Consider the following 17,423-nt stretch of genomic DNA (forward strand, 5'->3'; position numbering starts at 1 on the left):
TGTAGATGGTTAGCAGCAATAATGCTGCATTGGACAATGTGAAGTCATCTCTCAAAATAATATGATGTGACAGGCAAAGTGTATTCCGGCTCGATTTGCACTGGGGACTAGTATAGAATATTTCACTGCAGTGCAGCCATTCCCAAATTGATCTGCTTGTAAATTCCAGAAATTGGGGGGTGGGAGGAACCACGACACAAAGGCTCTGTTTTCTGAAAGCCTTGGTTCCTGGTGCTTAATGAATAGAGTACTGTAATACAGAATTGAAATTAAACATGTACTGGGAAGGGATTTGGTGGTTTCTTTATTTTTGCATCTCAATGGCACTCAGCATACAGAAAACATGATACAATTAGTTCAGCATGTGGGGGTAATCATGTCGTTACACGGCAGTGTTTAATCTAGTTGAGGCCAGTAATCTCTGGATGTTGATCTGCAGTGTCATGTGCTGCCTTGTAGCATTTCCACATGGGCGATTGGGTACTTTGCAGCATTAGAATCTGCATTTGATTTCTTGCTCTCTTATCTGACTCCCCAGGGATTCCGTAAATCCAGTGTAATTTATGACTGCCATTCTCTTTGGGCTTTGACACATACGCAGCAAAGGATTAAAATCAGGCTTCTGAAGCAGTTACCACTTGCAGCCATCTGCCCAGCCCTTTAGATGGAGATTACCATTCCCACCACACTAAATCTAAAAACCCAGTGAAGTAACTCCTAAACATCTCGAGACTGTTTGTAAAGGTACATAGATCCACTTTGAATTTAATCCTTAGCTGAGAACTGCAGCAGTACAGAAGCTGGCTCATAAATCAGGCTGTGATCTTTGCCAGAGGTGGGGCAGCGACTTGGGCGGCCACCATCTGAGCCATCTGATTTTAGTCTGCTTCTTCATGTGAATGAACTCTTGGACTTCATCAATGTTTACAAGTTAGTAAATGACAGTCCTTCCAAAAGTAATTGTTTCAAAACAACGGGGCTACTTCAGATGCTTTACAGACTATTATTTCACTGACTGCTTTACAGACTCTCAGTTTCATTGGTCATTTTTTTTAAACTTTCTGAAATTTTCACAGCCGTAAATGGGGGGTTGCTGCACATCCTCTTTTAATCCCCAGTATGAACTAGTTAAGTCACTCTCTATTCTTCGGAAAATCTCTCTTTCAGATTTTTGTGTGCAATTATGTAGCAAATTCAGACATATTATTCAGCTATTTATGCAGCCATTATTTCCAGTTTTTATCGCACAGAATGAAAAATCCAAGTAGTTGTTGATTTTAAATGATAAACTTTTATTCTGAATATACTGTTTTTGCACAAGGATTAACACAACAGTTCTAGGATTATAAACTTTTTATAACATTATTATACAAATTTTTACAAAAAATTATTTTTTCAGGCTTGTCAAGTTCCACAAAAGTGTCAAGAGAACACAATAAAAGGGAGAAAGACCTGCTTGCCTTGTAAAAAGCAACCAAGCCTTTTTTTGCAGAAACGCACACTGAGCATTTCAATAAAAGTATCCCAGAAAGCATGATCCAGATATTCCATAAAACACAAGAAGAGAAGACAGCTTTGTCAGATCACAATCGCATTTTCATGGCATCTGAACAAGACAGTACCCCTTTAGCCTCAGTGAAATTATTTCTTCAAGATATTTTTCTTTTAAACCATAAATGGTACAGATGCAAGCAGCTGGGAAGAGGGTGAGGCTAACTTTTCAAAATGCTTGAATTGTTTTCAGATACTTTGTTTTAATCTTTTTACAGTAGTGTACAATGAGTATTAACAATATTAACATTGTGGTATGGAAGAATAAAAAAGAAATCTGGCCTTTTTAGAGGCTTGGATATCTGGTGAAGCTAGGGTAAAATTTCAGCTAAGGAAAGAGTTATTAAGATTTCACCTTTAGTTGTCATTCTAAAAATATCAGAACATCGAAGTGCCTTGTAGGCATTAATATACTTCTTAATAACCATTGTGTTAGCATCTGAATTTTTAGGACCAGTGGGATTGAGGTTGTGTTCTGAAATTAAGCGATACTAAGCACACTTTCTGAGTTTAAATGTTAATGAGAAAAAAAAAAAAAAAAAGTTCTTAATGTCTCTTCAGTGATACCAAAAAACTCTCAACAGCAAGTAACACTTGGGTTGCAAAGGTCACTTAAAAGGGATACTGCCTATTTGAACCCATTAAGGCCAGTTTTTAAGTTAGTAAAAGGAATATTATAGGAAAACTTACAAATGGCAGCAACACTGTGTGTTTTTTGTTTATTTTTTTGTTTTGTTTTGTTTTTGTCAAGTTAAGCAATAAAGCCTCAAGCATTAGAAACATGAAAAAGATCATACTAAAATCTTAAAGGTAGAGGACCTAAAAATCTTGTCAATCAAACCTTCTATGTCATGTTAAAAACCTGTTACAAATATGGACCACGGTCAGTGTTTTGGCAGTAATGCTGGTTGTTTAAATGAAAATTTAAAAAGAAACCTTTCATGTTAAGTCCTCAGATCACATTTTGTAGAATGCCATGCTGTAAGAACTTTAATGGTGGGTATTTGTCAGACATACATTAGGCTGCATGACTTCTGTGTAAACTAAAACAGTTCCAGCAGTTTATCTCTGTCCCTTAGTGCTATTTAAAGGATCTGAGCAAATATCGACATAGCTTATTATCTGACCTAAAAAAAATAAATAAATCTTTTTACAGCATATTATAACATGAAAATGCCTCAGTTTAAAGCCTAGGATCAATTTTATTTTCTTATAGAGAAGATGACTATTATACATTATGTGAGAGTAATTATACTCTTCTGCATAAGAATAAGTTGTTATCCATGGAAGTTATTTGTAACTCACTGGTCTTCACATTTTGAGATAGCTAATGTTCACATTGCATTTGCTTTCTGGTGTTTTGTATTTTGTAGATATATAGGTAGTGCATTTTAACAAATCTTGATTATCACTTGGATATCACTTAAATATATTCATTAACATCACTTTAGTGCATTTTAACAAATCTTGATTATCACTTGGATATCACTTAAATATATTCAGTAATATCACTTCTATATATATATTTCTTACACAAACAGAAGCCAATATTTCATTTTTACCTGTTCAAAGGTAAAGCCAGATCCTGAGTTTAATGGCTGGAAGGCTAGGTGTTTATATTGAGACTTATTTCTTCAAGTCCTACAAAGGGACAGAGGAGAGGAACAGAAAATATTTTTCTCTTTGGATAGCCCAGGAAGTCTAAGGTGTCTGCATTGCATGGGCTTCTCCCTCCTTTTTTTAATTTGAGCCCTCTAAGGGAAGTGAGATGAGAGCAAAAGCCCCAGCTGTTTTCTGTGGCAGCATGTTTTAGTGCCATCTTTCTTTCTGCCTACGGACTCTAATCAAATGATTATCTGGTAGCTTAGAGTATGGCTCACCAGTGTAAGTAAACTATTCTAACATACACATAAAATAACTTTTCCATGAAGGGTTTCTTTTGAGTAGCTTTTGGGTAGCTAAGTGAAAAATATATAGTGCTTAATATACTGACAGTCTTTCAAGAAATTAAAAGACCAAAATGTGAAGTAATGTGAATCTGAAGTAATCTTAAAGTAAAAGCTATAAGTGTACTAAGTATTGGCCTAATCCTACAAAATTTGTTCCTCCATAAGATTTCAATTTACCATGTTAAGAAAAAATACAGGATGCAATCTCAGCATTAGAAAGTCTCAAACCAATTTTTTATGAGGTGATAGCTGGTGACAGGGTGAAGAGAAGTGCAGTAATATAACTGGAAGGAAGAGCTCCAAGATTATCTTCACCCATAGTATCAAAATTACCTCACCTTCCCTGAGGAGGACCTGAAGTCATCCAACACAGTTAATTGTAATTTTAACCCCATAACTTTGCTAAAGATGTTTTTTTAAATGCTAAATTTGACCACTGAACAGAAGGTCAGCTTTTACTGTTTTCACTCATTGTATTCCCAAACAGAAGAAAATACATAGCTGGAGACAAGGTACATGAGAAAAACAACAAACCAGCTATGGGTACAACTACAGTAGAAGTCTGATCTTTTAAGCCATGCCATGGCTTTGAGTAGTATCTTCTGGTTTCATAGGATATTAATGCATGCCCAATTATTTCTTTAAGCTTTTGACATGATCAAAATTATATCAATCAATTGCCAGCATACACATACCAATGCTTTGCATTTTCTTATTTTTTAAAGAGCTAGTGTATTGTGCCATGGTAATATTTGCATATTGCAGTTGTTAGCAGAATTATACAATATCAGCAGAGTTGCACATTCATTGGTTTAGCTGTCTTGCAATACTGTTTAGTTCTGAAAACTAGAAAAAAGCGCAAATCATATTTTGCATCAACACTATGCTACACTGTAATATTGTAATTTACTGCACCAATCTGTATCACCAATGAGGTTGTATAAAAACAACTTCTAAAATTATTATTCACAATCAAGTATCAATGTGCATACATACAGATTCAAGGCTCCCCATTTGTTTAGATTTTTCCCAATCTCAGCAACCAGGTAATTTTGCTGTTAAATTTTCTATTTTCAATAATAAATAGCAATAGAATCAGTTTTAATACTATGGATGAATTTCATATAAAGCAAACAAAGGGGGAACCTGATATGAACCTTAGTGAACATATACTTTCAAAAATAAATATGTAAAATCTGATTTTTATATACTTAAAATATCTGTACACAGGTTTTCATGTGAGATTCCTATTCTGTAAAAAATCCAACTCAAACTTTTTGTTACGATAGCTAAATTTACCCTATTTTCTCAGCTTTTTCATTGCACAGTATATTCAGAGAACTCTGTTTCATAATATATTTTAATATGGTTTGATTGCAACACATTGCAATGTTCAGTTTCTCACACAATAAAAGAACCACTCAGTTACCTTTTCAATGGACTATACTCTACCATCAAAGAAAACTAACTGAAAAACAGTAACATAGCATCATCATCATGCAAAATACCCTTGGAAACCAACGTTCAAATATCACAAATACATTTCTTATTCACAAGCATTTTTCTTTGAGCCTTTGAAGGACTTGACCAGCTTTATATATATCTGTATTGTGAAAAGGAGGTGAATATTACATTGAAATTAAGATTTTTCTGATAGAAAATAACACCAAGTTTAATATGAGAATTGTTTTTTAGTTAAACTCTCAAGCACCTTTTTATTTTGAGTTTCCTCCTTTCTCCCTTTTTTTAAATTAACAAGTTACCAGCTTACCAAAACATTTCAAGATACCCGTTCTGGTTAACTTTGGAAGAATAAACCACTCATCAAAAAGCATTTCAATCACGCTGAGCTTCTGATGAAGACTAGCTAATATCTTCATTTCACTCAAGTAGTTTGGACAAAACTGATGTTCAAAGCAGCCATTGTGGTGCTAGTAATGTATATTGGGGAGCATATTTTCTTTTTTTCTTGTATTTTATATAAATAAATGTTCATGTAAAAGAATATAAATCTTCAAGAAATTCAAAGCTTAAAAGAACATCATGTACATAAGCTATTTTCAGGGGAGCCCTTTTACATTAAGTCATCAAGATTACAACGACAAACAAATGAAAAAAAACAAACAAACAAACAAAAAACCACACCCTTAGATTCCCCAATGAAGCACATACAGAATTCTGTTCAGATGGCATAGATGATGCAGCATTCACACACGTTTAAGGATCTGATACTCCAACATGCAGCCACTGCAGGTGCCTTTATGAGTCTCACAACGCGTGATAACCAGACATGAGCATTGCTGTTCTGCTGCTGTCTGAATAGCTGACCCTTTTTAAAATGAAATTGAGGCTATTGTTTTGGCCGGGTCTTGATTAAGTTATGCAGGTTTTGGTTTAGCAAGGTCATAACTGACAGTGTCTGCTGCCAGATAACAGCCAAAGCAGGACCAACTGAATTCCTACCATAGACCACAGTGATGGACTCAGACCAGAGACACCACCGCAGTCAGCTGAATCTTCCTGTTGACAAGAAAAGAAAAAATAACTTAACATTAATCACATCTAAATTTCCTGATAAGTTATCTACATTTTAAGCTTTGGTATTTTGAATTAACCTTGAGGTATCATTTTTCATCGTAAGTACATTATTTTGTGAAAAAAAAAACAAAAAAAAAAAAACAAAAAACAAACAAACAAACAACAACAACAAAACAACAACAACCAAGCAAAGTCAAATAATTCTAGGAAATTCTAGGAAGCTTGTCTTATTTTTGAAACATGAAATGGCATTACTACATTAACTTCAGGGGTGTGAAAATTAAATACTTACAAGGCTTACTGCAGTCATTTATGAACTAGATAGGATTTTTACACAATGAAACAAGAAATGCTACGAAAAATACCTGGGGACCCTGGTAATCCACATCTATGTTACTTAAAATCACATCAGTTTGGAGATTTGGAGTATCATTTTATTGCAAGGAAAGATGGAAAAAAAAAGATATCTTTTCAAGGTACGAAATCAAATAACAGACTGTTCATTCTCATTACATCAAGACAATCACACATTAAAAAGAATATCCTCTGCAGATGAAGATATGCTAAAAAAAAATAAAAAAAAAGAATACAAATCCTGTATTTGATACATATTCTGTTGGCTGTAATATCTTTTATCTAAAGTTCCAGGGAAACATTTCAGCCATCCCTTGCATGGCTTTGTCTACCAAATCCGAGATTCATGGGTAGTTATAAAGGTTGGCAATATTTCTTCTGCTGCTTGTTTTCACTGTATCCTATACCCATATTATAAAAAGATGCTTTCCCTTTATTCACACCAAGATATTCAGAGTCTCCAAGAACAAGACAACAGTGCAGGTGGGAAGGGACTTTGGTGCCCTCAGGAACTGGGGAAGCTTCTTGAACAGGAGAAAAGTGCAGGAAGGACAGAGTACACCTTAATTTTAACACAGCCCTGCTGCTCATACAGAAATGCCAAAGGTTTCAGAGGAAAACTTAAAGCAGAAAGCAGAGAAAAGCCAATGAGCATGGAACAGCTCCTCGTTCAAACTGACATGCCTCTGAGGCAAGCATAACTAATATTTAATGTGCCTCAGAAAAGCCCAGGGGAAAAATAAGCAGTACAAACAGAATAAAAAAGGGAGGCTCATTAAAATGCCTTCAATTTACCAGCACATCCTTACGCAAATCTTTCAAGTTATTCTACACCAATTCTAGGAGCAAAAAATTAAGATAGGATAATGAAGACAAGTCATCAGTCAAGCACCTCAAAATAACACATATCACAGAGATGCAGTAGAAGGAGAATAATCAGTAGGATAGATCGTTGTCGGACTACCAGCTTGGTAAGAATGGTGGTGTAGGACATACAGCTGGATGGTGATATGTAAATGATCATAGATTGTGATAAGATATTACAGGGAAAGGAAAGCATGATGGAATCCCTGTGAGTATGACATTTTAGAGTCTAATAATAAGAAATTAATACTAGGAATACATTACCAACGTGACAGTATAAATCATGAAACAATATATGAGATTAGAGAGGCCTTATATAGACTGCATCAATGCCTTATCAAAGAGATGTAGAGATCACATTTTTGGATAAAACAAATGATAGCCTCCTGGAACAGTCTTTGTATCATCAGTGGTGCATAGGGCCCACTTCAAAATTACTAGTAGCAAGCTGCTCTATACCTCTTTAGTACAGGTCTAGTAGCTCTGTAGATCACAATGCAGTTGGGCTTAGCATTACCATGTGAAAGATCAGGCCAAAACAATTCAACACAAAACACTCAGGAAAGGGAATTACGTGAAAACTATAAACAATAGTTATAAAGGAAAGACAGGAAGAAAAAAAAATAAAATTAAAAATAAAATAAAAATAAAAAACAGGAAAAAGCCTAGAAGAAGCAGCCCAAAAAGCAAGACCCTCAACACAAAAAGCTGTTTAGAAATACTGCATTGGATAATGAGGTAAAACAGATGTCACAATTAAAACAAACAACAACATCAAGAAAAGGAACAACATCAACTACAATAAATAAATAAATAGATAAACTCCTAACTTCTGCATGAATCAGAGATTAAGCAGGCTGTTAAACGGGGAAAAGGTCAGTAGCTAAGGAATGAAAATAAAATTTACCCAAATGGGCAAGAACAAGAAAGCACATAAAAATGGCAAATTAGATATAAACCAGAAATTAGGAAAGCTGATAAAGAATTTTGATGACCTCTCCACAACATATACTAAAAATGATGGTAGGAAGTTTTGAATTTAAAAAAAAAGCACACTGCCAAGTACAGGATTAGTGCAACTGCTTGGTAACAGAGGTGTAAGGAGGTAATTTGGGGATTACAGGGCATACCAAATGATTTCAATGAGTTTTCAATGTGTATCAGTTGTTAGGGGTAAACACTTTCATGAAATTCTCACCACAAGCAATGTATTCTTTAAAGCAGAGAGGCCATAGGAACCAGATCAGTTTGGAATAAACTTACTGGAAATCAGATCAAGTAGACAAATTAAACTCAGTAAATCACAGGAATTATAACATTCACTTGGATGAAGAAATTTAGATGTAAAAAAAAAAAAAAAAAAGACAAAACCAGCACTGATATTCCTGATATTCCTCAGCAAAAATAAATAAATAATTCAATTCTGTCCTAAAGTAAGTAGCTCATGTTAGCTGCTGTTCTTATCAATAGTAGCAATTTTCAGACATGCCTCTGCCATCTGTTAGCTTTATAATTTAGTTCTGTAATACTGTCTTAATCTTTTGCTAGTTGATGGCACTTTGCAAGTTAAAAACTCCTGCTTCCAGTCAACAAACAAGTCTTAAGTGAACTCTATGTAAGTGCAATAGATTTGGAGTAGGACACTAAGATTTGAAGATACATTGAACTTTTTAATTTTATTATTTTTTTTAATTTAGTTTGGCTTTTTTTTTAGTTTGGCTCTGCCACTTTTTGCATCTGCATTGTGTCTATTCATGTAGCTTTATTTCCATTCAAACTGCCTAAAAATAACTGTGTTTTTTATTCTTCACAGGAACTACTATCAGAAACAGTAATATCAGTAAAGGTTTCTTCACACGTATTCAGTGAACTTAAACTTGTACTTAAACAGTGTTACCTCTTTGTACATCACATAAATTACTTAGAAGAATCGCCTTTGGAGAAATAGTCTAAAGGTAAGCATGAAGCTTAAAAATTTCCAACAGAAGAGAGATATTTAGAGAAAATATAAGAAGTAACTAAAGGCTTTAAAGCAAATCTGTGCATGATAGGAAAGGAAAAATATGATCATAGTGAAAATGGCATCCAGATGAATAAAGAGGGATGACATTTCCATTATACAGATTTCATGATTCAGATTTCATGTCACTCCTGCATTAGACCAAATATTGTGTAATTTATATTGATGAATTAATCCTACCACTACACGTACTTGGAAAACAACACAAAAAAAAAAAAATCCTCCACTTTACTGCCCATTTCTATTTGCTTTTTGAGATGTTTTATTTAAGTCTCATAATTTAACTTTTAAAATTAAACTGTTACACTACGTAGTATTCCTAATGGGTTGAAAAGAAATATTCTAATACCTTTGCTCTCACTCTAAGTCTACACAGAACAGCTTTTAAAGGACACATAACTTCACATAATGAAGAATGTCTTGGAAGCCTCACAGAGGAGAGACACTTTCTCATTATGAATGGCAGAGTTAAACTGTAATAGACAAAAGTACACAAGATTTATCCACATATTTCAAGGCAGGTAAGATCTCAGCATCATATTGATCAAAGTAAAATTGAATTTCTGAGTTTTGTAGACCAATTGACAGTGGTAAACCAGCAGTTCTGCTAAGAATAATTTCTAAATATTCTCTCTGGCATGAATTATTATTTTGTGTCCCAATACAGGACAAAAATAATAGTGGCTAGGAAATTACAGTGAATCCTGTCTAAAATACTTTTTCATCCCCAGCATTGCACACTGTAATTCTCATTTGCTTGAAATTTAAAAGAAATAGTAATAATTAAAAAAAAAAAAAAAAAAAAAAAGTGAAGAAAGTCCAATTATATCATATTTACACAAATTCAAAGAATCAGCAGTTTTACTGAATTAAGTGGAATCCCATCATTAAATTGGATGAGAACAGAGCCAGTTTCAGCAAAACCTCAGTTCTGAGTGGTCCTCAAGATGTTGTATTTGAGAACACATTCCTCAGTTTTAAGAGAATTTTTCAAGTGTTTCCTGTAAATATTACTTCTAAACTTTCTTATATCTTTTTATAACAAATTGCATATCAAAATTTTCACTCTTTACCTCTGCCAGTGCAATCAGACACTGAACTACCTTCTAAGTAGTTTCATTGAAATTTTCCAACCCATTAGTCACTACTATGTACACTCAGGAGTGCTAAATATGGAACAAATTAGTTGGCGAAGCCCTCTGTTACCTTCTAAATAATACTCTGTATATTATTTCTCTTTGAGCATTTATTTCATTGAAAAGAATTCTCTTTAGCCAACTTCTTTTCATAAAAACTGTATCAGAAATTTCTTGCGTTAATAAATCACATGTCAAATTTCCTTCCATGCTCGAGGTGAAGAAGCATCAAATCCAAATGTCATCTCCTTCATGTCATGTCTTACTATGACAATTCCTGAGAGGGTTATTTTACAACATTATACACTGTGAAAATGATTCAGTACTTGGAAAATGCAAATGAACATCTTAACAAAACCATACTTTCATTGCTAAGTATCAAAACCACATATTCATTGCTTTACATCAATATTTCCTGGAAGGCTGTGCCAGTCCAAAATTGTAAAGACAAACATTAAAATACATATAGATACACACCTAAGTCTATATACATACTTGTTTCTGCTTTAGAGGTACACTATAACTATTTCATACACCAAAACTTTATCTTGAAACTTTTATCAGGATCCATCATGTTATACCATGAATAGGATAAAGCAAAGGTACTTGCCAAAGAACTTCTGAGCTGACCTTTGATATCAAATGACTACTTCAAAGTTATACCTATTATAAGCATATATTTATTATAAGCTCTCCATCTTGCATGGAAAACACCTCTGCTTTTACTTATGAGTTATTTCAGGTATCACTGGATTTGTGTTTCACAAATTTTCTGTTATCTTCCTTTGTCTGGACTACCACACGACACTGTCAAAGCCATACAGCCACCCACCCACAGACCAAGCATACAGTCAGTCCTATCAATATGGTTACAGTTGTCTGGTGTGCTATTCACTCTCAAAACTCAAATACTCAATTGTAATTGAGAATCCCTGGGAGCTGATAGAAGTAAGGTATTCCCAGAAGGAGTTAAAATCTTGTAGTTTTTATTCTAAGATATGGCAAAAAAAACCAGTACGAGCAGGGTATTCAAGGGGTGATAGAGACTATTCTGTTATGGTTGATGAAAAAAAAAAAAAGAAGGAAAAAAAAAGTTGAACTTGATCAGCTATTTTATGTTGGCTTCAGTGACTTTAATAAAACTATGCGGATTAATGCCCAGTTTGAACCTGTTACCAAAATCACAAGTTTAGTAAAAACAGAATGGATGAACAAAATTACTTTTATATTTTTCTGCTGCCAAAAGTCTATCAGCTAAAATCATGTTTCATGGATCTTTAACTGTAAGTATTTTTGTTTGCCTTCTTGAAGAGAAAGATTGTTATGGCCATAAAGAATTCAGCTCAAGGTGAGTCGCTGCCTTATGTACATTAGAGAGTAGCTTTTTAATTAAAATAAGGTTACTTGCAGAGCAAATTGCACAAGTAAGCACATGAGATGTTATCTAGATGTCACTGTGAAATATCACTGGCTTGGGGGAAAGGACTTTCACCCTTCCTTACAACCTTCAGCCATCTCTGTGCAAGATCCTAGGTTTGCTAGAAATGAGATTATTTAAATACAAAATACAAAACATCAAAATTACTCAATTACAGCTGTTAAAAATAACTTTAAGCTTTCTTCACTGATGTTCAAGTGATATTAGTTGAACCTTCCCCCAAGTATAAAAAGAATATAAAAAGAATATACATTAATACAAGAAACTTTTTAGTTCGTTACAGTTTTTAACATTTTACCACACTAACTCTGAAAACTGGCCTCTAAGGTTTCATTTCTGCTGTCAGTTGGCTTTACTTTGATAGATATGTTAGTATCTCCACCTAGTGGTTTTCTGGGCAATAATATTGATCAGAAACCCTGTCAGTATACTAGTTCAACATGAATTTTATTCTCGTTAGATTAGCACTTCTCATGCATAGATGTCACTAGCACAGTACTAGAAATTCTCACACCATTAAACACAACACAGTCAAAAATGTCAGGGCTTTTGTTATGAACCTGAGAGTCTGCACTAGGTCAACATGCAGAAATTCATGTATTCATGTATTTCATTAGAAGGATAATGTTTTGAAGGGAATAATACTGACTCGGTACATATGTAATCTCAAAGAGTTGACCATATAAACCCCACAGGTTCCTGTGTCTTTGTATTTGCTGTGGGAGAGGCTCTTGTGTTCTGTAATTCTGATTTATAAGGCTCCAGACAGGTTTTTTTTTTTTTTTTTTTTTTTTTTTTTTTTTTTTGTATTTATTTTCCCTTAATATTGTTACTTTACCCAGATTGTTACTTTTGGAACCTGCTTCAATCTGTTTTCTTCTGTACACTTAGTAAAAGAAAAGTCTGCTAATTTTTATAAGCCAAGAACAAAACAAAAAATTAGAGAAAGTAACTGACCATCCACACCACATGAAAACTTGCAGAAAAATGAAGATAGGAGCGGACGTCATGGCAGAGGCACGACTCGTTGTGCATATAGGCTGATCCTATTAATAACGGGCAAAGTAGCAAGTAGAGGAAAAGAAAGAAAACACAGAAAAAAAGACATACAAGATGAGATATCATGCAGTTTGCTGGCAGTTAGCAGAGTTAATGTGAAAGCATCCACCCAAGAGCAAGAGATTCGTGGCAAATTTTGCAAATAAACTTAATCAAAATAATCCACTGTTACAAAACACATGACTTACACACTGAGTAGCACACCAAGCTAGTGAGCAAGACTTGTACTTTCACGCACAATAGTCTCAGAAGGATTTGGAATGCTTACAGTGGCCAAAATTTAGCCAGCTTCATGATGTTTTTTCAACTTTGTTTAACCTTTGTCAGTCACTAAGATGATTTTCTGAGCATTCTAAATTAAATACGTTCTCTTTCATAAAGTATGTAGATAGTTTTCAAAATAAATTATGTATCTGGCACAGTTATTTTTTATTTTAAAACTATAATAATGTATACAACACAGGGAGGACTAAAGCAGCATAGCTTTGCTGATTTCAGAAAAGAAACACAGTTTTGTACTTATTAGGAATCTGACCTAAGGTCAATACACATTTGCAGAATTTCTAAGAGGAACAACATCCTAGAACAGATGACTTTAACCATTTAACAACACCTTAAATACTATTGGAAATACTAATAAAAAAATACTAGTTCTAAACCAGGATTATCTTGTGGATCTGTTTGCCAAATCCATAGAAGAGTTGACTTTTACAGCACTGCAGGCAGATCATTTTTATGCTTGCTGATTTTTTATTTTATTTTTTAGTCAGAATCATGTGTGAAAGTACAATGGTTACAGGAAAGGTAGATAAGAAAGCAGCTGTAAATTTTATGTAAATCATGGTATACTTGAAGTAGAGTGACTATGGTCTAGAGTGAACAGTATGTTTAGTGATAGAGAGGTTATCAGGCAAGAAGGTACATTTAAACATAACTTTCCCTACTCTTCTAAAACAACTCTACAATTGTTCTTAAAGACATTTCTAAAGTGCTACAAGTTCAATTTTACCTGTTTGGCTTCATCAAAACAGACATCAGGACCTTTCCTGTATCTAGGCTGTTTGACCATTTCACAAGGATTTGGCCCTTCATCTGTTTTGCTTGTTAAGGAACATGATTTTTTTTTTTTTTTGTGTGTGTGTGTGTGCATCATATATTACCAGGATTAACACCAGGATTAACATTCTGATTTTACTTTTGTGGGACACATTTAATGATAATCCAAGACCTATAAGAACTACCTGCTTTATGATAAGCATACAACCCTAAATCTCATAGACAAAATCATTCCACTGCAGACTTTGATAGTAAATGATAGAAAACTTAACTGGATCTTATAAGCAATTCAGTGGAGAAGACTACTATAAAATACAACTTCAGAACAGCAGTGTAGAAACAGGACATGCTATTAATTATCTAACTGTAAATATGAGGTAATGCATTAGTTTACTTGAAACTCATAACTTCTGATATTTAAGCATATATGCTATACGTCACATTAGCTACAGGCTAACAAGGAACAGAAATCATTGCAACACACTAGAAAGGCACTGGTATAGAAAACTGCAAAACAGTCTTCTGTTGAACCTGTTTGCATTACTGTCATGTCTTTTTTTTTTTTTATTTAATCATTTGCACTGTTGGTAGTACACACATTAAAGCTAAGCTTGAGTTTTTTAAAAAACATTGAAAGTTCAACTGCTGAAACTTTTGTCTGTCTTAGTAGCTCTAATTTATACTTGAATATACTATTCATGAAGTGTTTTGCTGTGAGTAGAAAAGCCCCATGGAAGGAAAGGCAAGAAGATGGGGAATTTAGTTCTACAGCTCTGCAATCTATTTCTGTCTTCATTCAGATGTTATCAGACTCACCTCCCCTTTCCTCTGTGGGGTCCCAGGTGAAAAGGAAATAGAAACATAGAAAAACTCTAAAAGACCATGTGTACAAGCAAAGCTGTACCAGCCTGAAGGAAGCAGAGCCTAATAATAACCATCTGAATAGCGCCTAAAGGTCATTCTGCCTATCTGTGTGATGTTATGCTACACCTGCATTTCACAATGTATCTTAGTTACAGAAAAGAGAGGTTAGCTTAGTACTGCATAGTTGAAATGAAAAATAAAATAGTTCATTTAGTCAATATAAGCCCACCCAGCTGCTCAGACTGCCATTTGAGGTCATTTACTGCTCTCTGGAAGGTTGGAACCCCACAGGGAAATGCAAGTAATATGACCATTTCCCATCAAACGTGCTTCATTTTCTGTAGCAAGTCCTGTCCATAAATTCAGACAGTAGCAACAGTTAATCAAACTGTCATGGACCGAAGCCAATTAGAATATTAGGATATGTTTACATAGCTCTGTGATGACATGAATATTACTTCCACCCCGATGTAACTTCCTTTTTCTGCCCAAGCGTAGATGGAATTCCCATTTTATTAATGTGGCAATGAATGCACTACTTGTGCCAAAGAAATACAGTCATCTCTACTATCTGCTTCAGGAGATTGTTTTACATTAGAACAACCTTTCACATGATTTTTATTTTAATGTGTGTGCAGCAAGGACTGTACTTGGCAAGTATACCATCCTATGTCTCCAACCAGCTCTGAAGAAATTCTATGATAGCAGATGGAAAACTCCAGCCTTTGATGGTTAAAGCAATTTCCACAAGGAGTAAGCAGTTCTCATTGGCAGTAAGCATATACTTAAGTGCCTCAATCACTTTGCCTGAGTGTTACAGGCATCAGTGCAGCACTCAACTTTTACTGACCAAACCCTTTTTTTATCTTGGTGTTTCCCTCTTTTCTTATTTCTTTAGACAGACATACCTTTGCCTTTTCTTAAGGCTGAAGAAGCCCAGGTGTCTCAAGCTCCTGTTGTAAGTCCTGCACTCCAGCTGCCAATGACCTTGATGGTCTTTTACTGCACCTCTGGGGTCCCAGAAGGGTTCCTCTGGGTTCCAAGAAGGACATGGAATGACTTGAATGAGTCCAGAGGAGGCCATGAGGATGATCAAGGGGCTAGAGCACCTCTCCTATGAAGAGAGGCTGAGGAAGTGGGGATTGTTCAGCCTGGTGAAGGGAAGGCTCTGAGAAGGCCCTACAGAGGCCTTCCAGTACCTAAAGGGGGCCTACAGGAAAGCTGGGGAGGGACTCTGCCAGGGGGTATAGTGATAAGACAAAGGGGAATGGCTTTAAACCAAAAAAGGGTAGGTTTAGGTTACATATTAAGAACAGTTCTATGATTCTGTGATTCTATGATTTGCTCCAGTATGTCAGTATGGTACTGGGGAGCCCAAAACCATTCAAATCACTCCAGATGCAGTCTCACCAGTGTGGATGAGATGGGAGAGATAATTTCTCCCAGCCTGCTGGCTATACTCCTGCTAACATACCCCATGATGTGACTGTCCCTCCTTATTGTTAGGCATACTGCCAACTGATTTTCAATTTCTTCTCCTCAAGTCCTTTATTGTAAAGCTTTTTCTCATCACTCAGTCCCCAGCCTGTCCAGTTGCATGGCATTTTGTCCTGCAAGACTTTGCACCTGCCTTGTGGAATCTTCATTAAGTCCCTCTGAGCCCATTCCTGTTTAGGTCCTCACAAAAAACAGCTTTGCTCTCTATCTCTCTGAGAGCTGCCTCAGACACTTTGTGGTATTATCCACAAATATCTGCTGCCTCAAGTACTCTGATGGCAAGCATACTGCTAATATATACATGATCAGGTCATTCTTTTCCAAATATATTGAAGTATTCCATAGCCCAAAAAATCAATCCACATAACTAAATAACATGATTTTAAAGGATACCCGGCTTCTCTGCTTGCATCAGTGGTTTTGGATCACAGGAACGGCATAGCAGTTGGCTGTCACTAATAATGAATACTAGATTGGTGTTTGAAATCTTCTCTGCATGATAAAGTCTGGAAAAAAAAAGCCAAAAAGAAATGCTTAAATGAAACAAGGAAAACCGTATATGAGAAGGACACACATGATTGGAATAAAAAGTAATCCAACTTCTAAGAATCAAACCGCCTTCTACTGTTTATCTTTTCTAATAATGAACAGTAAGAAACTTTTATAACAAATTTTGTAATCTTTTTGACATTTCCATGGTCCCCCCTTTCAACTAGACTTATTAGAGGAAAAAAAAATGGAAAAGAGCATATAAGGCCTATAATTGATTTTACAGTTCAGTGCTGCTAAAGCAGTAGCTGTACTGAGAAATAAAATCAGTTCAGCATCAATTTTTCTCCTACTAACACTGAAAAACAAACAAACAGCCAAAAACCAACCAACCATACAAAAAACAACACACATAAACCTGTCTGTAAGAAGGAAAAGAAACAGGTTTAGGGTATGTGTGCTGTGGTGAGGGTGTGAGGGTGAAGGAATCATCTTTAGAAAATCCAACTATTTGTTTATTCAAGACAAAATATTTCCAAGCTTTCCAACAATACACTCAGAGACTGATAAATACTGAAGTTAATACTGTAATATGACAGTTCTTAAAT

The 17,423-nt window shown here is 35.0% G+C and overlaps 1 protein-coding gene across 1 annotated transcript in view; it reads right to left on the reverse strand.

The window, feature by feature from the left end:
* Nucleotides 1-1,276: 1,276 nt before the first annotated feature.
* The window catches only part of CACNA2D1 (calcium voltage-gated channel auxiliary subunit alpha2delta 1), a 408,933-nt gene continuing 392,786 nt past the window's right edge, over nt 1,277-17,423 (reverse strand). The window contains exons 37-39 of the mRNA XM_084305950.1: nt 16,720-16,832; nt 13,919-14,001; nt 1,277-6,020 (exon numbers count right to left, since the gene is read on the reverse strand). Of these exons, the coding sequence (XP_084162076.1) occupies nt 5,904-6,020; nt 13,919-14,001; nt 16,720-16,832 (313 nt within the window). The 3' untranslated portion in view covers nt 1,277-5,903. The remainder of the gene's footprint in view (nt 6,021-13,918; nt 14,002-16,719; nt 16,833-17,423) is intronic.

This window comes from Netta rufina, assembly GCF_964035555.1.
Source record: "Netta rufina genome assembly, chromosome: 1".
NCBI classification, from domain to species: Eukaryota; Metazoa; Chordata; class Aves; order Anseriformes; family Anatidae; genus Netta; species Netta rufina.